The 24,661-nt window shown below is 37.3% G+C and overlaps 1 protein-coding gene across 9 annotated transcripts in view; it reads right to left on the minus strand.

Moving 5' to 3' along the window:
* LOC131529944 (complement factor H-like) overlaps nt 1–24,661 on the minus strand; it is a 37,054-nt gene that overhangs the window by 5,450 nt on the left and 6,943 nt on the right. For 8 of the 9 annotated variants that reach the window (XM_058759959.1, XM_058759962.1, XM_058759963.1 and 5 more), the window contains 5 exons: nt 10,835–11,026; nt 10,230–10,409; nt 9,865–10,041; nt 9,606–9,788; nt 9,485–9,526 (listed from right to left, as the gene is read on the minus strand). In XM_058759959.1, the coding sequence (XP_058615942.1) occupies nt 9,501–9,526; nt 9,606–9,788; nt 9,865–10,041; nt 10,230–10,409; nt 10,835–11,026 (758 nt within the window). In that variant the 3' untranslated portion in view covers nt 9,485–9,500. Of the gene's footprint in view, nt 1–7,739; nt 8,795–9,484; nt 9,527–9,605; nt 9,789–9,864; nt 10,042–10,229; nt 10,410–10,834; nt 11,027–24,661 lie in introns of those variants that run through there. The other variant, XM_058759961.1, reaches the window with a different exon arrangement.

Below are 24,661 nucleotides of genomic sequence, written 5' to 3' on the forward strand. Positions count from 1 at the left end.
CCTTATGACAGGAATAAAACAAGGAACACACTTATTTTTCCTATATCTGTGCGCAACTTATTTTTGTCTCAGCAGACAAATTAATTACTGCAGTTAATTTACCTTTTAAACAACTAAAGTTGCTATTTCATTCAAAACGCCTCGTGTCTTGTACCACAACTAAGCATATACAGTAGCACAACAAGCAAACAAACAAACGCTGTCTCTCTGTATCTACACTATTTCGATTAAAAATAGACAAGATACAGCAATATTCCTGGTGTTATGAATTTTCAAATCAAACTAATGCCAGCATTCTCCACCATTAAATGTAAGGTTTTATCCTTTATTTATAATCTTAGCTTTAGGGAATCAAATCGTAGAAATTCGATTTTGTTCTGATGGATTGATATTAATCAAAAATGTGTAATTTATACCTTATTAACGACTCGACCAGCGAGTATTAATACAGTATATTTTAGCAATTCTGTTTATCTCGTGGATACGATAATAATACAGGATTGGTTGGGAAATTTATGAGCAACAGGTAACACGATCTTTGGCAAATAATTTAATATTTGAAAATCACAGCACCAGACTATTCATTAAAAATGAATCGAGAGTTTATTTACTATTCTAGGATACAATACAAAACACATACACACACATACACACGTTCTGGCAAGATGAAAGCAGTTTGAAGAAAGTTTAAGCTATTTTCTTTCCTGAGAATAAAGACAACCTGGAGACGTCACAAACAGAAGACTCGACTATCGTTATCATTTAACGATTCATTCAGTTCAACTCAGCAAATTAGATTGTTTGTTTGTTTACTTGCTTTGAGTTGAGTTGAAGGCTGTTCTTCTCTCTGGGTGGTTGCTGGAGGGAAGTCCCGGACTTTCGCGCTGATGTGTCGTTGTCGCGTGATGTCACTCGGGAATCCTCTTTGGATTCGTGGCTTCCTGGGAGTGTGCAAATGGCAAGGCTTGAAGTTCTTACGCGGCGGGCTTTGCAAGTTACTTTGGTCAGACGTGGACAGAGTGTCCTTTGAGATGTCCTTTGAGATGAACAAACTAGATGTTAAGTCTGTAGGCGGGTGAGGCGAGACCAAAGTTTCCAAGCAGCCAAGTTTCCCAGTTCAGTTTTCTTTCGCCTAGCATGCAAAGCTGGGTGTCTGTTTTTATCGGACAGATGTGAGTCCATCCTATTCACTGTCTGATCCAATCACATTGTCTCTGTAGGGCGGAGCCCCGCCCATCACGGCTTCTTTTCGTGCATACATTATCTGCTAATACATATGTCACATGGAGGAAATATCCTAGCAAATTTCTATAAAGTGTTACAATCATGCCTTATGATGCTAAAAGTCAACATTCATCCTTATCATATTATTGCAATAAAAATATGGTTTAATTCAATACCACACATGAGGTATTTGTCATATCAAATACCTATAATCTTACCTACTAAACAGGTTAAGTCATAGATTAAAATATCCTAAATTCTAATAACCACAGCAAGATAAACACAACATAAAATACCACATTCATATATATATATATATATATATATATATTGTGACGGGAGGAGCCAACGACAGACACAGTGGGTGTGGCGTCAGGCCTCGGAGAGGCTTTTATTAACAAAATTGATAAAATAAAGTGTCCAGGGGAAGAAGTGTCCAAAATAAACAGGGGGTCTGGTGTCCTCGTTGTGCTGCGGGGCTTGTGCCGGAGGGCAGTGTTCCAGGAGGGGAAGGGTCCAGGGAAGGGGCGGAGTCCGGCGGCCGCACGCGCTCCCACTCGGGTCCGGGGCGCGAGGGCGGCGGCTTCATCATAGCGGCGGCTCTTACACGTCGTCCACGGCCTTTGGCAGGACTTGTACGGCCCGACATCCTGGTCCGACGGCCGTAATACGGGTGCGGCTTTCGTCCGGACCGCGGGTTCGGCAGCTCACGTCTCGGTGGCGCGATGTCCTCTCGCACCCTTCCTGGACCCACGAGGACACCAGCGTGCATGCACGGGAAGAGACCGGTCTCTCGAGGAGAGGCGCTGGGCATTTAACAGCGGCGGTGATGAGGCTTCATTCAGTCCAGCTGTGCCTCATCACACGCCGCCAGCCGCGTTGATCCCACGCCCCTCCTCTCATCCACCCACTCCAGTCGGGAGCCTGGTGAAGGGCGGTGAATAAGGGACGGGGTGGTGATGATGATGAGGGGGAGGGCCACCGATCCGTCACAATATATATATATATATTTTTTTTTTTCTTGAGTATATTGCTTTAATAGCAGCAGTCTTTTCTTGATTGTCCTTTAGAGATCCTCTGTGTAACTAGAGTTTCTTTGTTGTAAGAGAAAAGAGGCGCACATTCTCTTGGAATGCAGTGAAGAAAAGGGAGTTGTTATGAGGTCATGAGGATGACCGTGCTGTAGGTTTGATTGAATTATGGTCAAAAGCAGTCAGGGGATTCAGGGAGGGTCTGTGCTGGAGCATGTCCAGATCCCACGTGCTTTGTACTGTCTGTTTATTCGACTTTATTTATGGTAAACTGGTCAGGAATAACATTGAAGATTGGTTCTTCAAGGGATGGCCAGATGTTCCCCTCCCAGCTTCATGAGATGATAAGGAGAACAGACAGGAAGCTTAGACAGATACTTTGGGCGTTGGGTTGGTCATTTGTAACTTTTACGAGCTGATGACTGAAGCTCAGTTCCAGTGGAATGTTCTTAAGTTACTCATGTGTGTGCGTTCTTTTCGACCAGGTTCTACATCAGGCTAGATCTCCTTCATTCTAGCATCAGCCCGCCGGAGACAAAACGAGCTCAGGCCGAAGGTAGATACACACAACTACACCGAGCGCGGACCTGCTGCGCGTACAACAGCTTTCAGCCGAGATCGGCCCAGAAAGAAAAAGCCGTCTGTCAGCCAGAAGTGTTTTGTAGAGTCGGCGCGGCTCTGGCCCATGTCTTCGCACCGATGCCGAGACTGAGCCGACAGTGCCGCATTTCAGCCAGAATCGGCCCGAGTGTGCTTACTATCTGGGTAGATGCATTATATACAGTAGCTATATCCACTATTCACCACTTACTCTAAATGTAATAAAATCAGAATAATACTTGCGTTTTAATGTTTACATATATTTTTGGTTAGTGATGTTTTAATCATGTTACTTGTCTGGTATTAATGAAGCGTTAATGTCGAGCCCTGAAGTCTATGTGCCAGAGCTCAGCCCCGGACGGCCCCGGCCCAATTTAAACCATATATATGAGTTTGGTTCCAAAACGCTATAAATCCATTTTGATTAATTTGAGGAAAAATGTGTTTTCTTTACCAAGAAAGCGGCAAGATTAAAACCACTATTTTCTGTTTCAAACTTTCATATAGCATCTTTAGGTTATAATAACATTAAAAATTCAAATCCAGATTTTGATTTTCAAAGATTTATTATAAAAACTGATTATTTTTTTCCCCAAAATGCAATAAATCCATGATGGGTTTTTTTGTCTTTTCAAAATGCAATAAATCCATTGAATAAATATATTTATATATTTATTAAAATAATTATTTTTCATATTGAAACTCTTGAAAATACACAAAGTAAGTTGATCCACATATGACAGCATTGGTCAATACTAATCTTATATACAGGGACTAAAAATAGCCTACATTCAATCAGTCTTCAAAATTAATTCTTGTTAATGCTTTATATTAATTACAACAATGAAAGAAAATTTCATCATGAACAAGAACATGAACAACAATATCACATTAGAACACAGAAATTCCAAAATGACATTTCCCTTACATTCAACTTCCAAACGTGCATTGATCTTTGATTCTTTGCCAGGTTATATTCATTTAGTTGACTAGTGCTATACGCTGTACAGTCCCTCCAGGATTCCTCCCTCAGAATCTGCGATCGCTGAATTTATCGCAAAATCAAGCAAACTCCGCAATTTTCGCAAAAGCTAGTAAATTTTCATAATTGCCGCAGATTTTGAGCTTAGAAGCGTCCCGCGAGTCATCGCAACGTGCATTCAGTCACAGAAAGGTTGTTTCTCAGTTCAAAAAATGCAATGAACAGCCTTGCGTTCTCATGATGACTGATTTACAAGAGCTACATTGGACAAACGAACCGAAAGCAGAACGAATCGCGCTGCGCAGACCGTTTATCTGCTCGGGCTGGAGCCACGGGCTGCTCTCGATCACGCGACACCCTTATACACAGCGCTGGGAGATACAGTGAAGAAAGCATGCAAATTCACCGCGGAATCAATAACATCATGTCAATCATGTCATTATCAATAATAACATGTTATTGAATACAAAAAAAAAAAGACACTAAAAGGAAATTAAAAATAAAGAAAAGAAAAGGAAAAAAATAACCAAAATAACGTACGTACAAATGAGTGCCCACTCACATACATTCACGCACACACACAATCAACCAACAACCGCACCAGGTGCTGAAGCAGTTCGGGTAGGCTGTAGGCTACAAGGCCCCAAGCTTAGAGCACATCCAAGACAACAATGAATCCACCACCATCGAGCGACCAAAGATTTGAAGTCGAGAGCAGGCGCACAAGCGGAAATACCGCGTCCCAAACTGGAACAGTTTCAAACAATTTTGCTTACCAGAGGAATGAGCAGCAAACCAACAGATCAGAGCAACACAATGCTAATAAGAGACTGAGACCTCACCTGCTCCTAGGTACGTAGTCTCAGCCTCATACGTCACGCCCACGGACCATTGGCTAAACGTCTGATGCATATGGCACACTTACAGTGGTGTGAAAAAGTGTTGGCCCGCTACCCTATTTTTACATTTTTTGCATGTTTGTCACATTTTAATGTTTCAGATCATCAAACAAATTTAAATATTAATCAAAGATAACACAAATAAACACAACATGCAGTTTTTAAATGAAGCTTTTTATTATGAAGGGGAAACAAAATCCAAACCCACATGGCCCTGTGTGAAAAAGTGCTTGCCCCCTAAACCCAATAACTGGTTGTGCCACCCTTTGCAGCAACAACTGCAATCAAGCGTTTGCGATAACTGGCAATAAGTCTTTCACATTGCTGTGGAGGAATTTTGGCCCACTCTTATTTGCAGAATTGTTTTAATTCAGCCACATTGGAGAGTTTGAGCATGAATGGACTGTATAAAGTCATGTCACAGCATTTCAATTGGATTTAAGGCCACTCCAAAACCTTAATTTTGTTTTTCTTGAGACATTTAGAGGTGGACTTGCTGCTGTGTTTGGAATCATTGCCCTGTTGCATAACCCAAGTGCACTTGAGGTCACAAACTGATGGCCGGACATTCTCCTTCAGGATTTTCTGATAGAGTGCAGAATTCATGGTTCCATCAATTATGGCAAGTCATCCAGGTTCTGAAGCTGCGAAGCAGCCCCAGACCATCACACTACCACCACCATGTTTGACTGTTGGTATGATGTTCTTTTTATGAAATGCTGTGTTGGTTTTACGCCAGATGTAACGGGACACACACCTTCCAAAATGTTCAACTTTTGTCTCATCAGTCCACAGAATATTTGCCCAAAAGTCTTGGGGATAATCAAGATATTGCCTTGGAACTCTCCCATGGATGCTGTTTTTGCCCAGTCTCTTTCTTATTGTTGAATCATGAACACTGACCTTAACTCTTTCAATGCCATTGACGAGATATCTCGTCAATTAAGAGACAACGCTTCCCCGCCATTGCCGAGTTTTTACGGCAATCCGTGTTCTAGGTGTATTACGGTAAGGAAAGCCCTAGCGCATGTTCTGAATGAGTTACGGGACTTCCGGGTCTTTAGGGTGCGAAAAGAAGACGATCGGCATAAATGGAAGGATCAGAGAAAATGTAGATCATATATAGATCATAGCCTATGTAGATCATGCTTTGACCATTTTGAATCTGATCGGGACGATGTAGTCAGTGACAGAGATGCATTTACAGACACAGAAACATATGTAGTTGTAACCGATCCGTCGATCTGAATAGGGGTGTGTGCGGGTGTGTGGGCTCTATCTATCTATCTATCTATCTATCTATCTATCTATCTATCTATCTATCTATATGTGTGTGTGTGTGTGTGCACGCGTGCGTGCGTGCGTGCGTGCATGTACAGTATATGTATGCATGTAGCCTGTGTGTGTATAATCATGTATATGTTTGTGTGTGTGTGTGTCTGTTTGTTCTGTTTATTGAATGCAATTTAACTTATTCATATAATTATTTACAGGTGAAAGAATATGACATCTGAATGTATTTTGCATGAAAATGCACTACTTTGATAAAAATGCATTTTTCTCAGTTTTTTTGTCCAAAATGTTGTATTTTTGATGGTACCCACCTGCATTCAAATGGTGATAAAACATGAACACACGAAGATAGAATAAAATAGTTTTTTTTTTTGTTGTTGTTTAAAAGCAGAGACTTGGTTCTTTATTTTGATATATAATATGTTCTTATATTCATAGCAGAAAATGTTCTGAGGGCTGTCAAATTAGATGAAAATCATCAAAAATGCTGGCGGTGGCTGGCAACTTTTAAAAAAACCGCTGGCGGGGAAAGAGTTAATTGAGGCAAGTGAGGCCTGCAGTTCTTTAGATGTTGTTCTGGGTTCTTTTATGACCTCCTGGATGAGTCGTCTTTGTGCTCTTGGAGTAATTTTGGTAGGTGGGCTGCTCCTGGGAAGGTTCACCACTGTTCCAAGTTTTCTCCATTTGTGGATAATGGCTCTGACCATGGTTTGCTGGAGTCCCAAAGCCTTAGAAATGGCTTTATAACCCCTTCCAGACTGATATATGTAAACTATTTTGTTTGTCATCTATTTATGAATTTCTTAAGCTCACGGAATGATGTGTTGCTCTTTAAACATGCTTCACTTTGTCAGACAGGTTCTATTTAAGTGATTTCTTGATTCAACAGGTCTGGCAGTAATCAGGCCTGGGTTTGGCTAGTGAAATTTAACTCAGCTTTCTAAAATAATGTGGTTAATCACAGTTCTTTCATGATTTAATAGGAGGGGGCAAGCACTTTTTCACACAGGGCCATGTGGGTTTGGATTTTGTTTTCCCTTCATAATAAAAAACTTCATTTAAAAACTGCATGTTATGTTTACTTGTGTTATCTTTGATTAATATTTAAATTTGTTTGATGATCTGAAACATTAAAGTGTGACAAACATGCAAAAAATGTAAAAATCAGGAAGGGGGCCAACACTGTGATGTTCTACAAAACAACAAGCTTTAAAACACTTTTTTTCTTACTGCTGAAAAGTAGATAATTTACTGTGAAATCTGTTTTCTCTCTGGTACATCACCAGTGTAAGCTTCATGGTGAAAAACTTCTACATACCTCTTGTCAACGTAGTCCATAGTTACAATAAAAACATATCTTGACATTCTCTTGTGGTTATTTTGGGAAAAACAGTGTGTGTGTGTGGGGGCTATTATTTATCAGTGCATGTTACATCACACAATCTCACATTTCCAAGTCAAGTCAAGTCACCTTTATTTATATAGCGCTTTTAACAATACAGATTGTGTCAAAGCACTTAACAGTATCAAATTGGAGGACAGAGTGTCAGTAATGTATAATGACCAGTGTTGGGCTAGTTACTCAAAGAATGTAATATATTACTCATTACTAGTTACTCCTTTCAAAAGTAATATTGTTACTTTACTTATTACTTTCTGGCAACAGTAATTAGTTACACTACTAGTTACATTACTTTTTCTAAACACGCCCCACAGAAGTTGTAATTGTGTATCTTCCACATTCTTCTAGAATGTTACTAACAACATATTTCTGCCTCATCATTTGACCAAAATCCACATTGGATCACAGTCAGAAGTTATTACAAACACTCAATAGTGATTGATAGTGACATTCGAGTAGAAGTGTTGTATTAATCTCATTAATTGTCATGTGTAGCTTGAAGTAATTTTTCATTTACCCATATGCGTTTAAATTTCGTTATGTATTTTATCAAATCACATGAGTTTGTAAGAAACAGTTTAATTTTCCAAAAATATTTTGAATTATATTAATATAATGTACCACATGCTGATCAGAGGGATGTAATGCCAGAGTAAAGTAAAACCACAACTTACACAACAGATAATTTTTTTCCCCTGACAAAATCAATATAATGCAATATTTCTATCTGCTGAATGTAAGTGTAACGGGGCTGACGAGACGTGAGACGTGTGGATCCAAATGCAAGCTTTTATTAACAGGCATGGTCATAAATACAGGCAGGGTCGAGCAATGGCAAACAGGTATGGCAGGGACAAGACAAAGAGTAATCCTAGGGCAAGCGAGGGTCGACGATCGGCAAACGGTATCCAGTGGGCAAGGCAGAGAGATAATCCAGGGAACACGGGCTATAATCCAACAGGGGTGCAAACGGTGTCCAAACGGCAAGGCAAGGGTTAATCCAGGGAACACAGGCTAGAACATACACGGGAAAACACAATCCAAACGGGCAGGGGAAAACTAGGAAAACTAACTGGGGCTCTGTAAGTTGCTCCGGCTAGGGGAGCGGTAAACGCAAACAATACTCGGCAACGAGGGAGAGAAAGTCCAGGGTTTAAATAGTGTGTGTGATTAGTGCAATGAGTGATTGGTGACAGCTGTGTGCGTATGATTGGTGAGATGGCTGATGGGAAATGCAGTCCATGTAATGTGTGGTGTGAAAGTCTATATGATGAGCGAGTGACCTCTGGTGGTGAATGAACGGAAGTGCACATACTGGATTCGTGACAGTAAGCTTTTCCATATTCCAAGCTTGCCTGCTGCACTGGGGACATCACATGCATGTACGAGAAATTATGAAAATAAATCTAGGAATTATTTGATTGTTAGATTTTAAATCAGCGGGGTTGACGCATCAAAAGTAATTAAGTAACTAAGCTGTTTTATGGAAAGTAACTGTAATATTATTACTGAAATTTTATTAGTAATTAGTTACACTACTAGTTACTGCAAAAAGTAATATTATTACAGTAACTAAATTACTAGTAACTAGTTACTGCCCAACACTGATAATGACAAGATTAAACACTCAATTTTCAGTTAAAGGCATTTCATTATTGAATTCAGAGATGTCATTGTTTAGCTCACTTTAGTTTAAATAGTATCTGTGCAATCAAATCGGCGATAATCGCTAGAAATTAAGTGTCCCCAACTGAGCAAGCCAGAGGCGACAGCGGCAAGGAACCAAAACTCCCTCTGTGACAGAATGGAGAAGAAAACCTTGGGAGAAACCAGGCTCAGTCGGGGGCCAGTTCTCCTCTGGCCAGACGAAACCCGCAGTTCAAAAGTTTATATTTCTATTTTTATTTTGTTGCAATTTTTAACAATAATAGCATTATGTAGTTAGGTATTTTATTATATTTTTAGTTATTTTGTTACATTTTTAGTTTTATTTTAGTTCCAAAGTTGAACATTCTCAACATTTATTGTTAAATAGATGAATGAATTCAGTTACCTCAGTAACCTCCAGATTATTTTGAGTTATTCTGTGCATCACCTGATAAAACAAACAATTAATGCATATATGCACAAAAAATACAAATAAAAATGAAAAAGCGAGAAACAATTGTACTTACAACTTTTGTCAATCTGTAGATTCCCATCCGAGCACGACACATCCACATATGCTTTCATCTCACTTCCAGTATTCCATCCATCTCTACAGTTCAGTCTATACTTTTCAGCATGCCTTATGTAGACCTTTCCTGTAGGAAGCTGTAGATTGTACTTCTTGACAATGTCATCAATTTCACAAGGTCCTTTCACAGACATAGACAATGTTAAAAACAGTACAATACAACTAATTATTTGTTTTTAATGACAAAAATGACTCACTCAGACATTTCGGAGGAGTCTCCCATTTCCCATCTACACACTTATAAACTTCATGTTGCTTGGTAAGCACATAGTAAGACTGGCAAGTGTAAGATACTGCTGTGATCACATCATCTTTTGTACTGATGATGCTGTAATCTCCATGTTGAAGATACGGAGGAGGTGGACAGATCTTATCTAAACAAGTAATAGCATCAGACACATTTTTAGTGTCCACAGACAGTCTTGCAGACTTCATCATGTGCACTTATTTGCAAATTTTCCAATGATACAGTCTGCATCCACATCTGTGATTGAATCATCATATCTAGTCAGATTTGCTGCTGGATAATTAAATGTGAATGCAAGATTTCTTGCCGACTCACTTCTGCAGTTATATGTTCCGTTCCAGTTTCCATTTTGACACATTAAAACACCTCCTGCACTTTCATTGTATGGTTTCTTGCACGTGTATATCAGAGACTCAGAGTTGCCGTATTCAGTTTTCTCATCTGACAGTGTCACAAACTGCAAGTTCTTTGTTGGTTTGGAGCACTGAACTGTTCCTAGAGGAATAATTCAATGCAAAATTTGAATTTGTTCAGTTCAGAAGTTGGTAAATTAATGTTTTGATTCATCATGTGATTTTGATTCATAGAATTGTTTCAAACATTTCTCCCTGAAAAAATGTGCCTCTACCTACATTCTTGTGAAAATCCAGAAACATACCATGACATATAATTTGCTGCAGTTTCATCAACTTTAATTCATTTTCACAGAAGTTTTGATTGTGAAAATATTGATTAATAAAGATGTACTTTGAGCTCAAATGTCAAAGAAGCTAGTTCAAACAGTTGCTCACACTAGGTTTAGTGTAGGGAAAATGCTGCTATAGGTACATTTTATGTATGAGACTGGGCTGAAATGTTTCTACTATAAATTCTATACATATAACTCTATAACATCTGTAGTTGATGGAACATGTCAGTACCTCCACATTGTGGATATGGGTAATTCCACCTCCCATCTGGCTGGCATTTGACTGAATGTTGGCCGTAAAACCTCATGTTGTCATCAGTGCATCGGAAAACTAAGATATGTCCAGATTTATAAGGTGAGGTGAGGCTCGGATATCCAAATATAATTTCTATATTTTTGAGTTCTTGCTCCTGACAGGTACCATCTGTAAATAAATAAAAATAAAAAAGATTTAAGCTCCGTGCGCCCCTCCCTAACCTACTACCTACTACTTTTGTTACATTTTTTTATTGCACCCACATAAATTCCTCGAATACACTGAATTATTTTTTTTCATTTTTTTTTTGTTGTATTCCCGGTGCAAGTGTGACAAAAGTAAAGAAGCCTTGAACCATAATGATCAACACATCATCTTTAAAAAAATCTTTAAAAATCAGTTTCGGGTCAAAATTAAACATTTAATTTTCAACAAATAATTGATTTTTGAACACCCAAATATACTTGATTATATTTATCATATTGGCTTGTATCAAAAGCCCTATTCGGACGGGATTAGTTTTACAAGGGTAGATGGAGTAATGTAATTTTTACCTCAGCACGTCTGTACTATTAATGGCCAATTCGCACGGGATAAGAAATCTGTAAAACTACAAGAAGTGGGAGGAGTAACTCGATTTTCGCTCCGCTGTCGCCTGCTTGTCGTCATGTGCGTCATGTACGTTGCTTCCTGAATGGATCTAACGGTTTTATCCAACCGAAATGTAATAATTTATTTAATAAATCATTCGACCATACCTGTGTGTGTGTGTGTGTGTGTGTGTGTGTATGTATGTATATGTGTATGTGTATATATATATATATATATATATATTAGTGCTGTCAATCAATTAAAAAAAAAAAAAAATTAATCTTTTTTTTTCTGAAATTAATTGCAAATAATCCCACCTAACATTAAAGTTTTTAAATATACTCTTATATTGCAATAATTTCACATTCAATCTTCAAATTAATGTACAAACAACATAATTTTTAGTATTTGTTTAATGGTGTGTTTTTTTATGACTGAAGGCCAGTATCACTGATACCAAGTAATAGGCCTGATTTCCCTATAAAAAAGTTTCCCCTAATATTTAACCATTGACTATGATCATTAAACATTACATTACAAGTTATCAAACACTAAATTCTAAACTAAATACAGATAAATACTTACAGCTACTGTAACGTGTTTGTTCCGTTTTGCCCTTATTTGGTTTGTTTCCTGTCATTAGTTAATCATCGTTTATTCAATTCACCCGTCTTGTATTAATCATCTCGTTTGCTCTTTTGATTTATCTGTCTTTATAAGTCCTGTGTTCTGCCTTGGTTTTGGTCTGCTGTTAAATGTCATTTTGGTTTTTGTAACTATTAAAGATTGTTTCGTTGAAGATTATTCTTGTCTCCTCGCTCCTTTGTCCCCAGCGCACTGTAAAAAGTGATGTTAACTTGACTTAAAAAAAACCGAGGAAACCCGTTGCCTTAAAATGAAGTAAATAATAATTTATATTAAAAAAAAGTTAAGTGAACTTGACAATTCATTAAAAAAAAATTATTATTATTATTATTATTATTTTAATATTTATTTAATCATTTTAAGGCAACGGGTTTCCTCAATTTTAAGTCAAGTCAACTTATCGCTTTTTACAGTGTATACAAAAGTTATTGATTTCCTCTTTTTTTTCTTTTATTCTTGATGAACAGACATCACAGCAGCATGGTTATAGGTTGTTTTGGCTGCTATTTTTTTAAATAACATTACATGCACGCACAGTTTTAAAGCAGCTTTAATCGTCTTTTTGGTAACGTCATGCCTTAACTGACCACGACATTGCATGCACGTAGTTTATTTCACGCTTTGATATTAATTGATACAGGCTACGGCGCGCCAGTTACCGCGCTAATTGACTCGCGCTACCGCCCGTCTGAAATGTGGCCAACCCTAGGCTCCGCCCCCGCGTTAACGACGTTAAATAATTTTAACGCGTTTGTAAAGGAGGTTGTCTTGTCCCAAAAAAATAACAAAGGTTAAACACACACAAAAAAAAAAATTTTTTTTATCAGGATCCGAACCCGAGCCACCCACGTGATGACGCAGAGTCCTAACCTCAAGACCACTTCTTGCTAATAACAATGGTTGCACTCAGTCTTTATTCGACTCTCAAACCGAAAGCATCAAAAGAGAGAGAAAAAAAAAAAAAAACAATTAATTATTGTTGTTCGGGCGCCAGACAAGGATATCCCTGCCACATTTTTATACTAATTTTATTCATCCCGGATAGCAACAGACAAACACCACCATCCGTTACATACAAACAAGATAAAGACGGAACAAATACTACAAGAAGAGTTATAAGCACTTTCTTTATTTTTAATGAGGTAACGTTATAATAATCTATACAAGTTTTTTTTTTTTTTTTTTTGTTAATCTCCAAGCACCACAATTCCACTATAAAAAGAATCAAACAAAAACCAAACCAAATACAAAACAGCAGTTTTTAAAGATGCAGAAATGAGTGCAATGAGTGTATGTGTGCCTGTGATTGGAGGAAACACTGACCAAGCTGGCAGTACGGGTGACTAGCACAGTTGCCAACTCTCGCGAGACAAATAAGCAACAGCTTCAAAAACAAGCCCAATATTTTTTTGATGATGTATTATCATCAATATTATTCATTATCAATTATTTATTACCAATAAATGAGCCTGCAAAATATTAAACTGAAACCACTCTTTTATCTGAAAAGCAAAAACAGAGGCTATTTTACAAAAATTAGAAAACTGCAACAAAAATGGGAACATAACTCGTCTCCAATCACCTGTGAGCAGAATAGGATTGGAGAGATGGAAAAGGAGAAAAGCACAAGAGCTTCAAAGGGGAGCTGTAACATAGCCACATATTTATAGCCTAAAATATATAGGGGTCATTCTATGGAAATGTCCATTTTTCTGTCCCTAGCCTTTACAGAAATATCACACTTGAAAAACACTTGGTTACAATTTTTTTATATATATATTTTAAAATGAAACAATGTGTTATTTGAACAATTACACCTTCTTGAGCCATCAATGTGGCAATATTTGTTTTTAATTAATTATAAAGAATTCAAAGCACCACAAAACTGCTCGTCCCCAAAGCCATGTACAGATGGAAAGTGCTTTATTTTGAGGTCAAAACCGGGTTTTTCTTCCATTTAAAATAAAATAATGTATACATAACTATCCAATAAATGACATAAAAAAACAAAATGCCACATAAATGTTATAGAAAAAATATATAAAATATTATATTAAATTATCATATATATTATATTTAAAAAGAAAATATTATATAATAATATTAAAAATCATTAAGCTGTCATTTATGTGTATTCGTGAAGTCAAAAGGTAATCTAATAATGTGGTTTAAATGTAAAAAAAAAAACACATTTTAAGACATCTTGCTATACCAGGCTATTCGAACCAAATACTCAGTATTAGGATATGACTACTTGTTTTTTATTACAGCCGGTGATAATTAATACATTACAAAAACATTATAAAAATTAGGCTAAAAGAAAGTCATCCCACTCCTCTACGTCTACTTCTGTCATCGCTTGGATTACAGCGTCACGCGCCTTCTTTTTGAATGTGATTTTTCTCCAATGAGGGGGCGGAGCATTTGGCAAAATACTCTACAGCACTTATATTATTGCACTGGTTGGCTATTAACTGCGAGCAGACAGAGTGGCAATCAATGCATTGGAGAATATGGCGAACATAAATAAAGAAACAAAGTTGCTTGTCAGATTTCCCTAACAAGCAACCATATTTTTTTAAATAAGCCCAAAAAACCGCAACCTGCGACCAGGGATTTTTTTCACGCAACTTTACAAAAAAAGAAGCCCAAAGTCGCATATAATACGCAGACTTGGCAACTGTGGTGACTAGAGTAGGGCTGCAACAACGAATCGATTAAATCGATAAAAATCGATTACTAAAAGCGTTGGCAACGAATTTCATAATCGATTCGTTGTGTCGCGCGACGCGGAGACGTTTGATTATTAAAAAAAAAAAAAAACTTTAGTTGAGCGCGGAGCGGAGTGAACACACTCGGTCTCTCTCGCGCACGGATGGTAGCAGAGTTTGGCGCCTCATAAATAAAAAAAAAGTAAAAAAAAAAAAACGAGCGGAGGTAGAGGAAAGATACATGGCGGAGGCAGAGAAATCCGTGCGACCCAAGTCATCCAAGGTGTGGGAGCAGGGGCGGCGTTTGCGTATGGCAGAGTATGGCAGTTGCCATACTCTAGCCCAGTCAGGTGCTGTGAAAAATTATCCAAACTTGAGTCGCTTATAATTCGTTTTTATTATTTTAAATCAGAGAGTTTTAAAAATAGTAAACCAATGATAAGCATTAAAATAACTTGTCAGTAAAACGCCATTGGATCATCGAGCTCTCAGCGAGACCTCGTAACTTCACCCCGCCTTCATTCAGATTGACGCGCCGCGCACAGCCTGGAGAAGATGAGATCTCTGCTTTTTCGCAATGCAAGGGTGAATAAATAATTGGTGTTTGAATAGTACAGCGTTTTCTTTACTCAAACACTATGTCAGTAAAGGATAATGTTTTTGTGTGTTTGAAGAGTGGAGAAGAATTAGTTATTTGCTGTCTATATACGTTTTAAATATCCTGTGCATTATGTGCATAAGCGCTTAATTTGAGATTTTGGCCAAGTGTATTAAACGACAAGAAAAAACTAAGCGCCCATATAGCTACAATCAAAGTTATATAACCTGTAAAAGTTGATGAAAGCATAATGCACTTGCTGCTTCAGATAACAGTTACAGCCGTTCTAATGACAAACAAAACACTCCATCTCCGTCATTCTCTGGTCAAAAACATTATTAACTCCATTGAGCTTGATTTTCATATAATGTTAAGTGCAAGTGTCTGATACAATACCAACGCTAACGACGCAGTGTTGTTAAATTATTTAATTTTTTGCACTTCCCCCCCCCAAAAAAGTCTATATATTTGGCAGATGTAAAGCATACATGTGTATGTTTTTTGTGTTAGTCCATTTTTATTTTATTTTATTATTATTATAACAGCTCAGGGATGTTCAAGGAGCAACATGTTTGTGCACTTTCTAAAGATTTTAGTTCTGTTTTTGAATAAAGGGTTGGAAATGAATGCTTTTCTTTTTTTTCTTTTTTTAATCCGATTAATCGATTAATCGAAAAAAATAATCGACAGATTAATCGATTATTAAAATAATCGTTAGTTGCAGCCCTAGACTAGAGTGACTCGGGAACATCAGCAGCGGAAGCGTGTCTCGGCTCCTTCCTTTCCGACAGCTCCCAATCACCGATTTTAGGAGTATGGTGCAAAACTCCAGCTCAAATCCCGAATTAACAAAAAGGCATACACTGGCCAAGATAAATGCCCGTTAGCAACAGGTTAAACAGGTAGCACCACCTCCTCTCCACGATCCGCACACTCCAAATCGAAAGATCCACCCGCAAGGACTGCCTCCAAAAGGTACGTAACTGGTCAGACCACCCTTCCAGTCTCTGAACCTTGCACTATATACACATTGACTCCTCTTAATTAGTGCTAGCCTCCAATCTGATTACATTTCATTAGGAAGGAGGCGATAGAGGAAAATGAAAATAAACAAAGGAGAAAATATCTGTAATGCCACACGTTAAACTGAAAAAATTAATCACCGGTTCGCACACACACACACACACACACACACACAAACAAACAAACAAACGTAAGCGCACACACAAGTGAGCACACTCCCACTCCTATTTGTAAATATTAAGCCGCAAAACGTCTGTTTAAATATGACTTCTGTGTGTCTCTGTGTTAATGTATGGTGCAGACGCGCGGGTTTGTTCACTACTCATACAGAAGCGCGCGTGACGCTTGTGGCGATATTAACGTCTGTCGTCTCACTAAATGAGGACATAAATACATGAACAACATCTCCAGAACTGCTCTGAGAGTCACTTCATGAGCATTCGAGCGTTTCATTTGAGAAAAACTATCCTCATATCATATACACACAGAAATGTAAAGGTATTCACGGCAATAAAACCTTATCTTTAAGGAATAATCATACAATGTCTTCAATGTTATTATCAATATTAAATTCTTGATGACTGCTAGTTGTTTACTACTAGTAGTGAACTTATTCTGATCTACTTGGCAGAATTCAAATGATTAATCTAGATTCAAATGATCTAGATTAATTCCAAGATTACAGTGAGATTAATCTAGATTAAAAAAAAAATAATCTATGCCCACCACTAATATATATATATGTATATGTATATGTATATATACCCTGATTTCACCAAGTACACCATGTTCCTGGATAAACATCATTGTTGATCCTGGAACAACATTCCAATCAACCAATCAGAATTGAGAGATATTTTTTTCAGGAAATATCCTAAAGCCTAATAGTTTTACACTGTTAGACATTTCAAAGGGTTTTTACAGTAACTTACTGGCAACACGGTTGCCAGTAAGCTACTGTAATTAAGATTTACAGTAGCAAACTGTATTTGATTTATCAGTATACTACTGTAATTCATTCATTTTAATATAGATTTCATTAGATTTTATCATTTTTATATAGAATTCATTTTATTTTTACTCTACATAGGTACTACTGGCATTCAATTAAAACAGACACAATAATTATAAAATATCAAATTCTTTATTTAAAACATTGCATGTATAAACACTTAAAAATACAGTCTTCCCATGCTGGAACAGTGCATCTTCACCATTTCTCCTGTCTTAGGACGTTTTGCAGTGCATTTTTTTTTTTTTTTGAACTTTTTATTTATATTTTTCACAGAACAAAACAAAAGGAACATTATCTGAGACAAGTGATAAAATAAGAATAATACAAAGAGAAAATAATAATAAATACAAATATTCTGTATATCTATATATATATTGTTGCACCTGATATGAATGTTCACATCTCAACAAACATGATACAGTAATATACAGTCATATAATGAAATAAGATATATATTGTATAATAAAAATAAATAAATACAAATAAATAAATTAAAAATGATAGATTTAAATATTCTTTAACCATGTGCCATCTCTGATTAAAACGGTCAGGTTTCAATTGTAATGATGCCGTCATTTTTTCCATCATATAAATTTGTTTTAGTCTCTGTTTCCATTCAGTTACAGTTGGTGACTTCACAGACTTCCACTTAGCAGTAATGGTTTTTGGCAGCTAGTAGTAATACACGTAAAATGTATCTTTGGTCAGCCTTGAAAACATCCACTGGTATAACACCCAATAAGAAAAAAAGGACATTTGAGGGAACTTCTCTTTTTACAATTTTCTCCATCTCTTCTTTAATATTTTTCCAATACTCAAGGATTACTGGACAGTCCCAAAGTATATGTGTATGGTCACCTGTTTTACCACATTGTCTCCAGCATAAAGCTGCAGAAGGGTCTTTTACAAAATTTGAAATAACCAGAGGAGTATGAAAATAACGTATTTTAATTTTCCAGTCAAATTCCTTCCATTGTTGACTATTAATTCCCCTATGGCTCCTATAACAAAGTTTATCCCATGACTCATCCTCTATTACTGTATTAGCTTCTATTTCCCACTTTTCCTTAATATTATAAGTGTTTCCAACCATGTCTGTTAACAATCTTTTATAAAGATGAGAAACATGTTTACCGATTGGGAGGCGTTTTTCTGAAATTGTGATAAAATATTGTTCTGTGCCATTTGGGATTTTGCCAATTCTTTCCTTTTCCTTATGGTTTGTAATATAGTGCCTAATTTGCAAATATCTATAAAAATCACTTGAGGGAAGATCAAATTGTTCCTGAAGTTGTGTGAAGGACTTTAAATGTGTTTCTTCGAAGAGCTGGTTAAAAATAAAGAGGCCTTTGACTGCCCATCTCCTAAAACCATAGTCACTCATTGAAGGTGGAAAATCTACATTACCCACTATGGGCATAGCTCGAGAAATTGTTCCAATATCCTTAAGCATTTTCTTTACTTCTGCCCATACCTTTATTGTATGTTTTATCCATTCGTTTTCAATCTTCATTCTATTGACCTGTTTTAGATCCATAAAGGGTAGAGCAGACAGTTGTGCACCCTTAACTTCCCCTTGCTCTATTTGAGTCCACTTTGCTTCCTCATCCCCCCTGATCCAAGTCACAATTGCTGATAGTTGAGCTGCCCAATAATAAAATTTTAGATTTGGCAAAGCCAAGCCTCCCTTATTTTTAGCCAGATAAAGTGTTTTAAGTTTAATTCTGGGTCTTTTGTGTTGCCATATAAATTGAGAAATTAGTTTGTTTAACATATTAAAAGTGGAAATTGGAACTCTTATGGGCAATGACTGGAATAAGAATAGGAAACGTGGAAGCAGGTTCATCCTTATGGTCTCAACTCTGCCAAACAGTGTTAGAGGAAGAACTTCCCAACGAACTAAATCACTCTTTATTTGATTAATTAGCTTATTATAGTTTGCCTCGAAAAGTCTTGTAGTTTCAGGTGTGATACTAATCCCCAAGTACCTAAATCCTTGTTTAGCCCAGTGAAATGACACCATCCCATTTAGTTGTTTAGGCCATATTCCTGATATCATCATTGCCTCTGATTTATTTTGATTAATTTTATATCCAGAAATATCTCCATAGTCTTTTAGGCATTGCATTAATTGAGGTATTGAAGTAAGGGGATGTTTTATAAAAAGCAGGATATCGTCAGCGAAGAGAGAAATATTATGAACTCTCCCCCCACCATCCTCCACCCCCTCAATCTGGATATCCTGTCTTATTGCCTCCGCCAGAGGCTCGATACTGAGAGCAAAGAGAATGGGTGAGAGAGAATCACCCTGTCTTACGCCTCTCTCTATATCGAAAAAGTCAGAGCAATGTCCATTAACTCTAATTTTTGATTTGGGGTTCTTGTACAACAGCCGAAACCAAAAGGTAAATTTTTCACTGAAGCCCATCTCCGTTAATGTTCGTTCTAAAAATTGCCAATCTACCCGATCAAATGCTTTCTCAGCATCTAAGCTGAGAAGCATTAAAGTTTGAGTACCCTTTGCCATAAGTGACTGCAGGTTTAATGCTCTCCTTATATTGTGTCCCCTGGCGACCTGAAATGAACCCCGTCTGATCTGGTTTTATTAATTTCCTAATGTATTGTTGTACTCTAGTTGCTAAAATAGATGTCAATATTTTATAATCCACACACAAGAGGCTAATAGGACGATAACTAGAACACTGTAATGGATCTTTTCCTTCCTTATGCAGGACTGTGATGATAGCCTCAGACCATGACTCTGGAGGATTCCCTGAATTTAACACATAATTATATAACTTGCATAATATCGGAGTGAGATCCTCAACAAACACTTTATAATATTCCCCTGCAAACCCGTCTATTCCTGGCGTTTTGTTATTTTTTAATTTAATAATTGTTTCTTTCACCTCCTTTTCACTAATTGGCTCTACTAATGCCGAAGCTTCATCCGCCGTTAGCTTGTCTAATTTAAGATTTTTAAAGAAATCATGTATTTTTTCTTCTTTCAATTCTTGATGTTGACCTTTATATAATTGTTCATAATATTTGGCAAAGGTATTCGCTATTGCTTTTGGACTAGTTTCAACATCATTGGAATGAGGATGTTTAATTTTAGGAATTGTTCGGCTAGCTTGTGCTTTCTGTAGTTGAAATGATAATAACCTACTAGCCTTATTTCCCAATTCATAGTATTTTCTATCAATAAACCTAAGGGCACCCTCTGCCTTATAGGTCAGTATCTCATCTAACTTGGCTCTATTCTCTTTAAGTTTATTAAATACTTCTTGTTTTCCATTTAGTTTGTGTTCATTTTCTAATCTCTTGATTTCAGTTTCTACTTCTAATTGTTTAAGTCTGTCTTTCTTTAACTTTGATCCTATAGATATTATTTTCCCCCTTATTGTGGTTTTTCCTGCGTCCCATAAAACAGTAGGTGAGACCATTCCATTGTCATTCAAATCAAAATATTCCATTATTGCTGACCTTATTTCCTCTCTTATCTTAACATCAGTCAACAATGAGACATTAATTCTCCAATACTTCATACACGACTCCAATCCCATATCAAGTGTCATTTGTACTGGGCTATGATCTGAAATGGTTATTGGCTCAATAACACAGTTTTTAACTCGGTATGTGTCCTTTTTGGATACCAGAAAGTGATCCAGTCGTGAGTAGCTTCCATGCACTTGTGACATAAAGGTGAAGTCTCTCTCTTTTGGATGAAGGTGGCGCCAAGCATCTATTAACCCTAATTCCTTCATCATATTCATTAGACTTTTCGACATTCTGCTTTGAGGTTTTGAGGATGATGGTAATTTATCTATTCTATTATTCAGTATGCAATTTAAGTCCCCACCCATTATAACAAAGCCTTCCCCATGATCTGCTACCAAATGTGCAAGCTTTTTGAAAAATTTTGGACAATCTTCATTTGGTGCATAGGCATTCAAAAGGGTTAATTTAAAACCAGCAATCCTTCCTATGACCATAACATACCGACCCTCAGTATCCAGGAAAACTTTTTCACAATGAAAGTACACAGACTTACTAAATAGTATAGCTACACCTCTTTTTTTACGTTTCCCATAAGAACTACTGTAAACCTGATCACCCATTCTCTTTTTAATTTTTGATGTTCTGTTTCAGTGAGGTGAGTTTCTTGAAGTAGGGCTATAGAGCACTGCATTTTCTTCAACTGTCCCAGTATCTTTTTTCTTTTAATTGGGTTGTTTATTCCTTTTATGTTATAGGTAATTAAGTTAAGTAATGCCATTATTGTATTTATACTGATTCATGTAACACAGCCCGAACCTCTCATAAGCAACTATTAGACAAAAACAGATAAAGTAATTTAACTCCAAATGTACAAAGTTAAACAAAAATAAATTTGCAACCTGCCTCCGATAAAACAAAACAATAACATTATGAACACAGAACAGAACTTCCACATTTCCAGTCAGACATAGAGAGTAAACTATCACCCTGTCTGACCCCCGGTGATAATGGGACAGAGAGTGGTGACCTAATCCCTCTGTGGAGAAAAGCACCCGATGTGCAATAACGACCAGTATTACAATAGCATGTAAAAAAGGCCTTAGTGAGTGTGAACCACTCATGTATACATCAAGAGTCCGTCAGACCTTTTTTTTTTTTTTTGTGACAACTTTTCTTTTTTCTTTTGTATTATATTATTATTGCTTTCAGTTTATGCATTGTTCATATACATTTCAACAGGATGTGTACCTTTAGCAGTCATAGTCTAAAATCAAACTGACATGCATTTTTAGTGTTATATACCTCCGACTACTCATCTTCCTCCTGGATCATATCCTTCAAGTCAGCTAATGCCAGCATGTTGGTTCTCCTCCTCTTCGCGCTGATGTTCCATCCTCCAGTTGGTTTCTCCTCGATGCGCTCTTTCTCTCCACACTGCACCTCTACACCCATCTCTCTCAAAGTATCCGCGGCGCTTGTCAGCGAGGGAAAAGTTTTTCCTCCCGAGTCCATCTTGATTTTCAGTCGTGCTGGATACAGGCACTTTGCCTGAATGCCCCTCTGCCTTAGTTGCTTGATGACTGCGTGAACCTTAGCTCGCTTCTTTTGTAGCTCAGGAGAATAATCTTGATCAAAGAAGATCCTCTTGTCTTGAAACATCACATTTCCTTGGCTCCATGCTTGCTGCAAAACAATATCTTTCACCGCTGCGTCAAGGAATCTCACAATGATTGATCTGGGGGGAGCCGCTGGATCCGTCGGTTTGGACTGAAGTGAGCGATGGGCTCTTTCAATCTTAATGTCCAAATTAGGTGGTAACGTCAGTACTTTGGGAAGCAGGGCTTTCACAAACGCAACCACGTCTCCATGTTCACTCTCTTCTGATATTTGAAATATTCGGAGGTTGTTTCTCCTCAGCCTGTTTTGTAAATCATCACAAACAGCTGTGAGTTGTTTTTCACGTTGAAACAGGTATCGTATCACACGGTGCTGCCCTGTCCCCGCATCTTCCACATCACTCACTCTCCCCTCCAGCTCACCGATCCTCTGCTGATGGTCACCTAGCTGCTCCTTAATATCTGTCACCGTTTTTTCCAAGCGTTCAAGAGTCTTTGTTGTTCGTTTATGCCCCTGACTGTTTTCTTCTCGAAGTTTTCTTATTTCTTGTATCAAAGACACTTCGCCCTCACGTGCTACCAGTTAATTGCGGCTAGTAGCATCTAAGCTAGCGCTGTTCGTGCTCAGTGTTTTATTGTCAGTTTCTTTCGAATGTCCTAGTTTTCCTTGTCCTCTCGTTTTCGATGTGGAAGTCATCTTGTTCACGGGATATTTTCCACCCTGAAAGCTTTATATATCTGCAGTTATCACTGTTTTCTAACTTTTTTCTGACGGAGCCTCGTCTCTAACCTGTTGTTCCAACCATGACGTCACCGGAAGTCCTTGCAGTGCATTTTGTTGTGATTTATCCTCACAAAGAATCTTTAGGCAACAGAAACAAAATGGGGAAAAAAGACAAATATTTCCGTTTCATGGCCGTTCACTGCTTAGGAGTATTACCGCCACCTACTGTATACCTTGCGCACATGATCGTCGTGCTCGGCGCTCAACTGTTTTTCCTATCCTGGGTAGCCCGGATGTTACCATGTGAATATTTAACTTGAATTTTTCGATCTGAATTTGAGCAGTCGAATTAGACTGAGGTTTTCTTTGAAAAATATTAACTTGAAATTTGAGATCTGAATTTGAGCAATCAAATTTGATCAACCTGAATCTATTTTATCTGAAATTCTGTAAGTTTTTTTTTTTTTTTTTATCTGAATTTGTGAGCATTGAAAAATATTCATCGAAATTCAGGTTTTGAGAGGTAAATTCGAAACAAATAAATTCAGATACATGGTTTCCAAAGTAAAATAATTTCAAAGGGGTGAATTCAGAGCAAATAAATTCAGATAAATGTTTTTCAAAATAAAATATTTCAAAACTAAGTATTCAGTGGCTGTTAAATTTCAAATAGTTATGTCTCTTATTTGCTTCTATAGACAAACAGCCAAAGAATACATAGCGGCCTGCAAAACCCAGGTGCTGCTCCAAAACGTGGCCACCATCTTTGCTCACCATCCACTTTGACAGAAATGTCTTCTCTGAAAAACAAGTAGAAGAAATAGCACGCTTTTAAAAGGCAAACCTCATATAGAGTACACAAATCTCTCAAAACCATAGCTGTTCTCTTGCCATGAATTATCAGTCTCAGGGTGGCTGGCCTGCTCATGTCTTTCTTGATGCTTCATTGCAGTTGCCTTTAAAACACAAATACAAAAAAATGCAGTAAATCTTAAATTCCATTAAAAACTATAACAAACTAATTCTAAAACTAGAAAGGCAGCTAGCCATAAAACTTGTTTAACCTAGCTAACATACGATTTTATTTTCTCTAATGTTAATATAAGATAAGCGTTGCTTGTTAAAAACAATTTTAATTCGGTAACTTAATTCAATAAGCGGAAAAAAATAGTTTGAAACGACAGCGCAGTTTACCATAGTAAAGTTCTGTAACCGCCATGTTGAAGAGTAAATGTTACTAACATTAGGTTAAACTGGTGTGCAAAAATCTGACACAAACACACAGACAAACGTACATATATTTTTACCTTGCTTGCTGGTCTTTTTCTCTCATAAAGTGCATCGACACACAGCGTAGATGTTCTCCGGAGCTCCCACTC

Source organism: Onychostoma macrolepis, chromosome 22 (assembly GCF_012432095.1).
Source record: "Onychostoma macrolepis isolate SWU-2019 chromosome 22, ASM1243209v1, whole genome shotgun sequence".
Classification (NCBI taxonomy): Eukaryota; Metazoa; Chordata; class Actinopteri; order Cypriniformes; family Cyprinidae; genus Onychostoma; species Onychostoma macrolepis.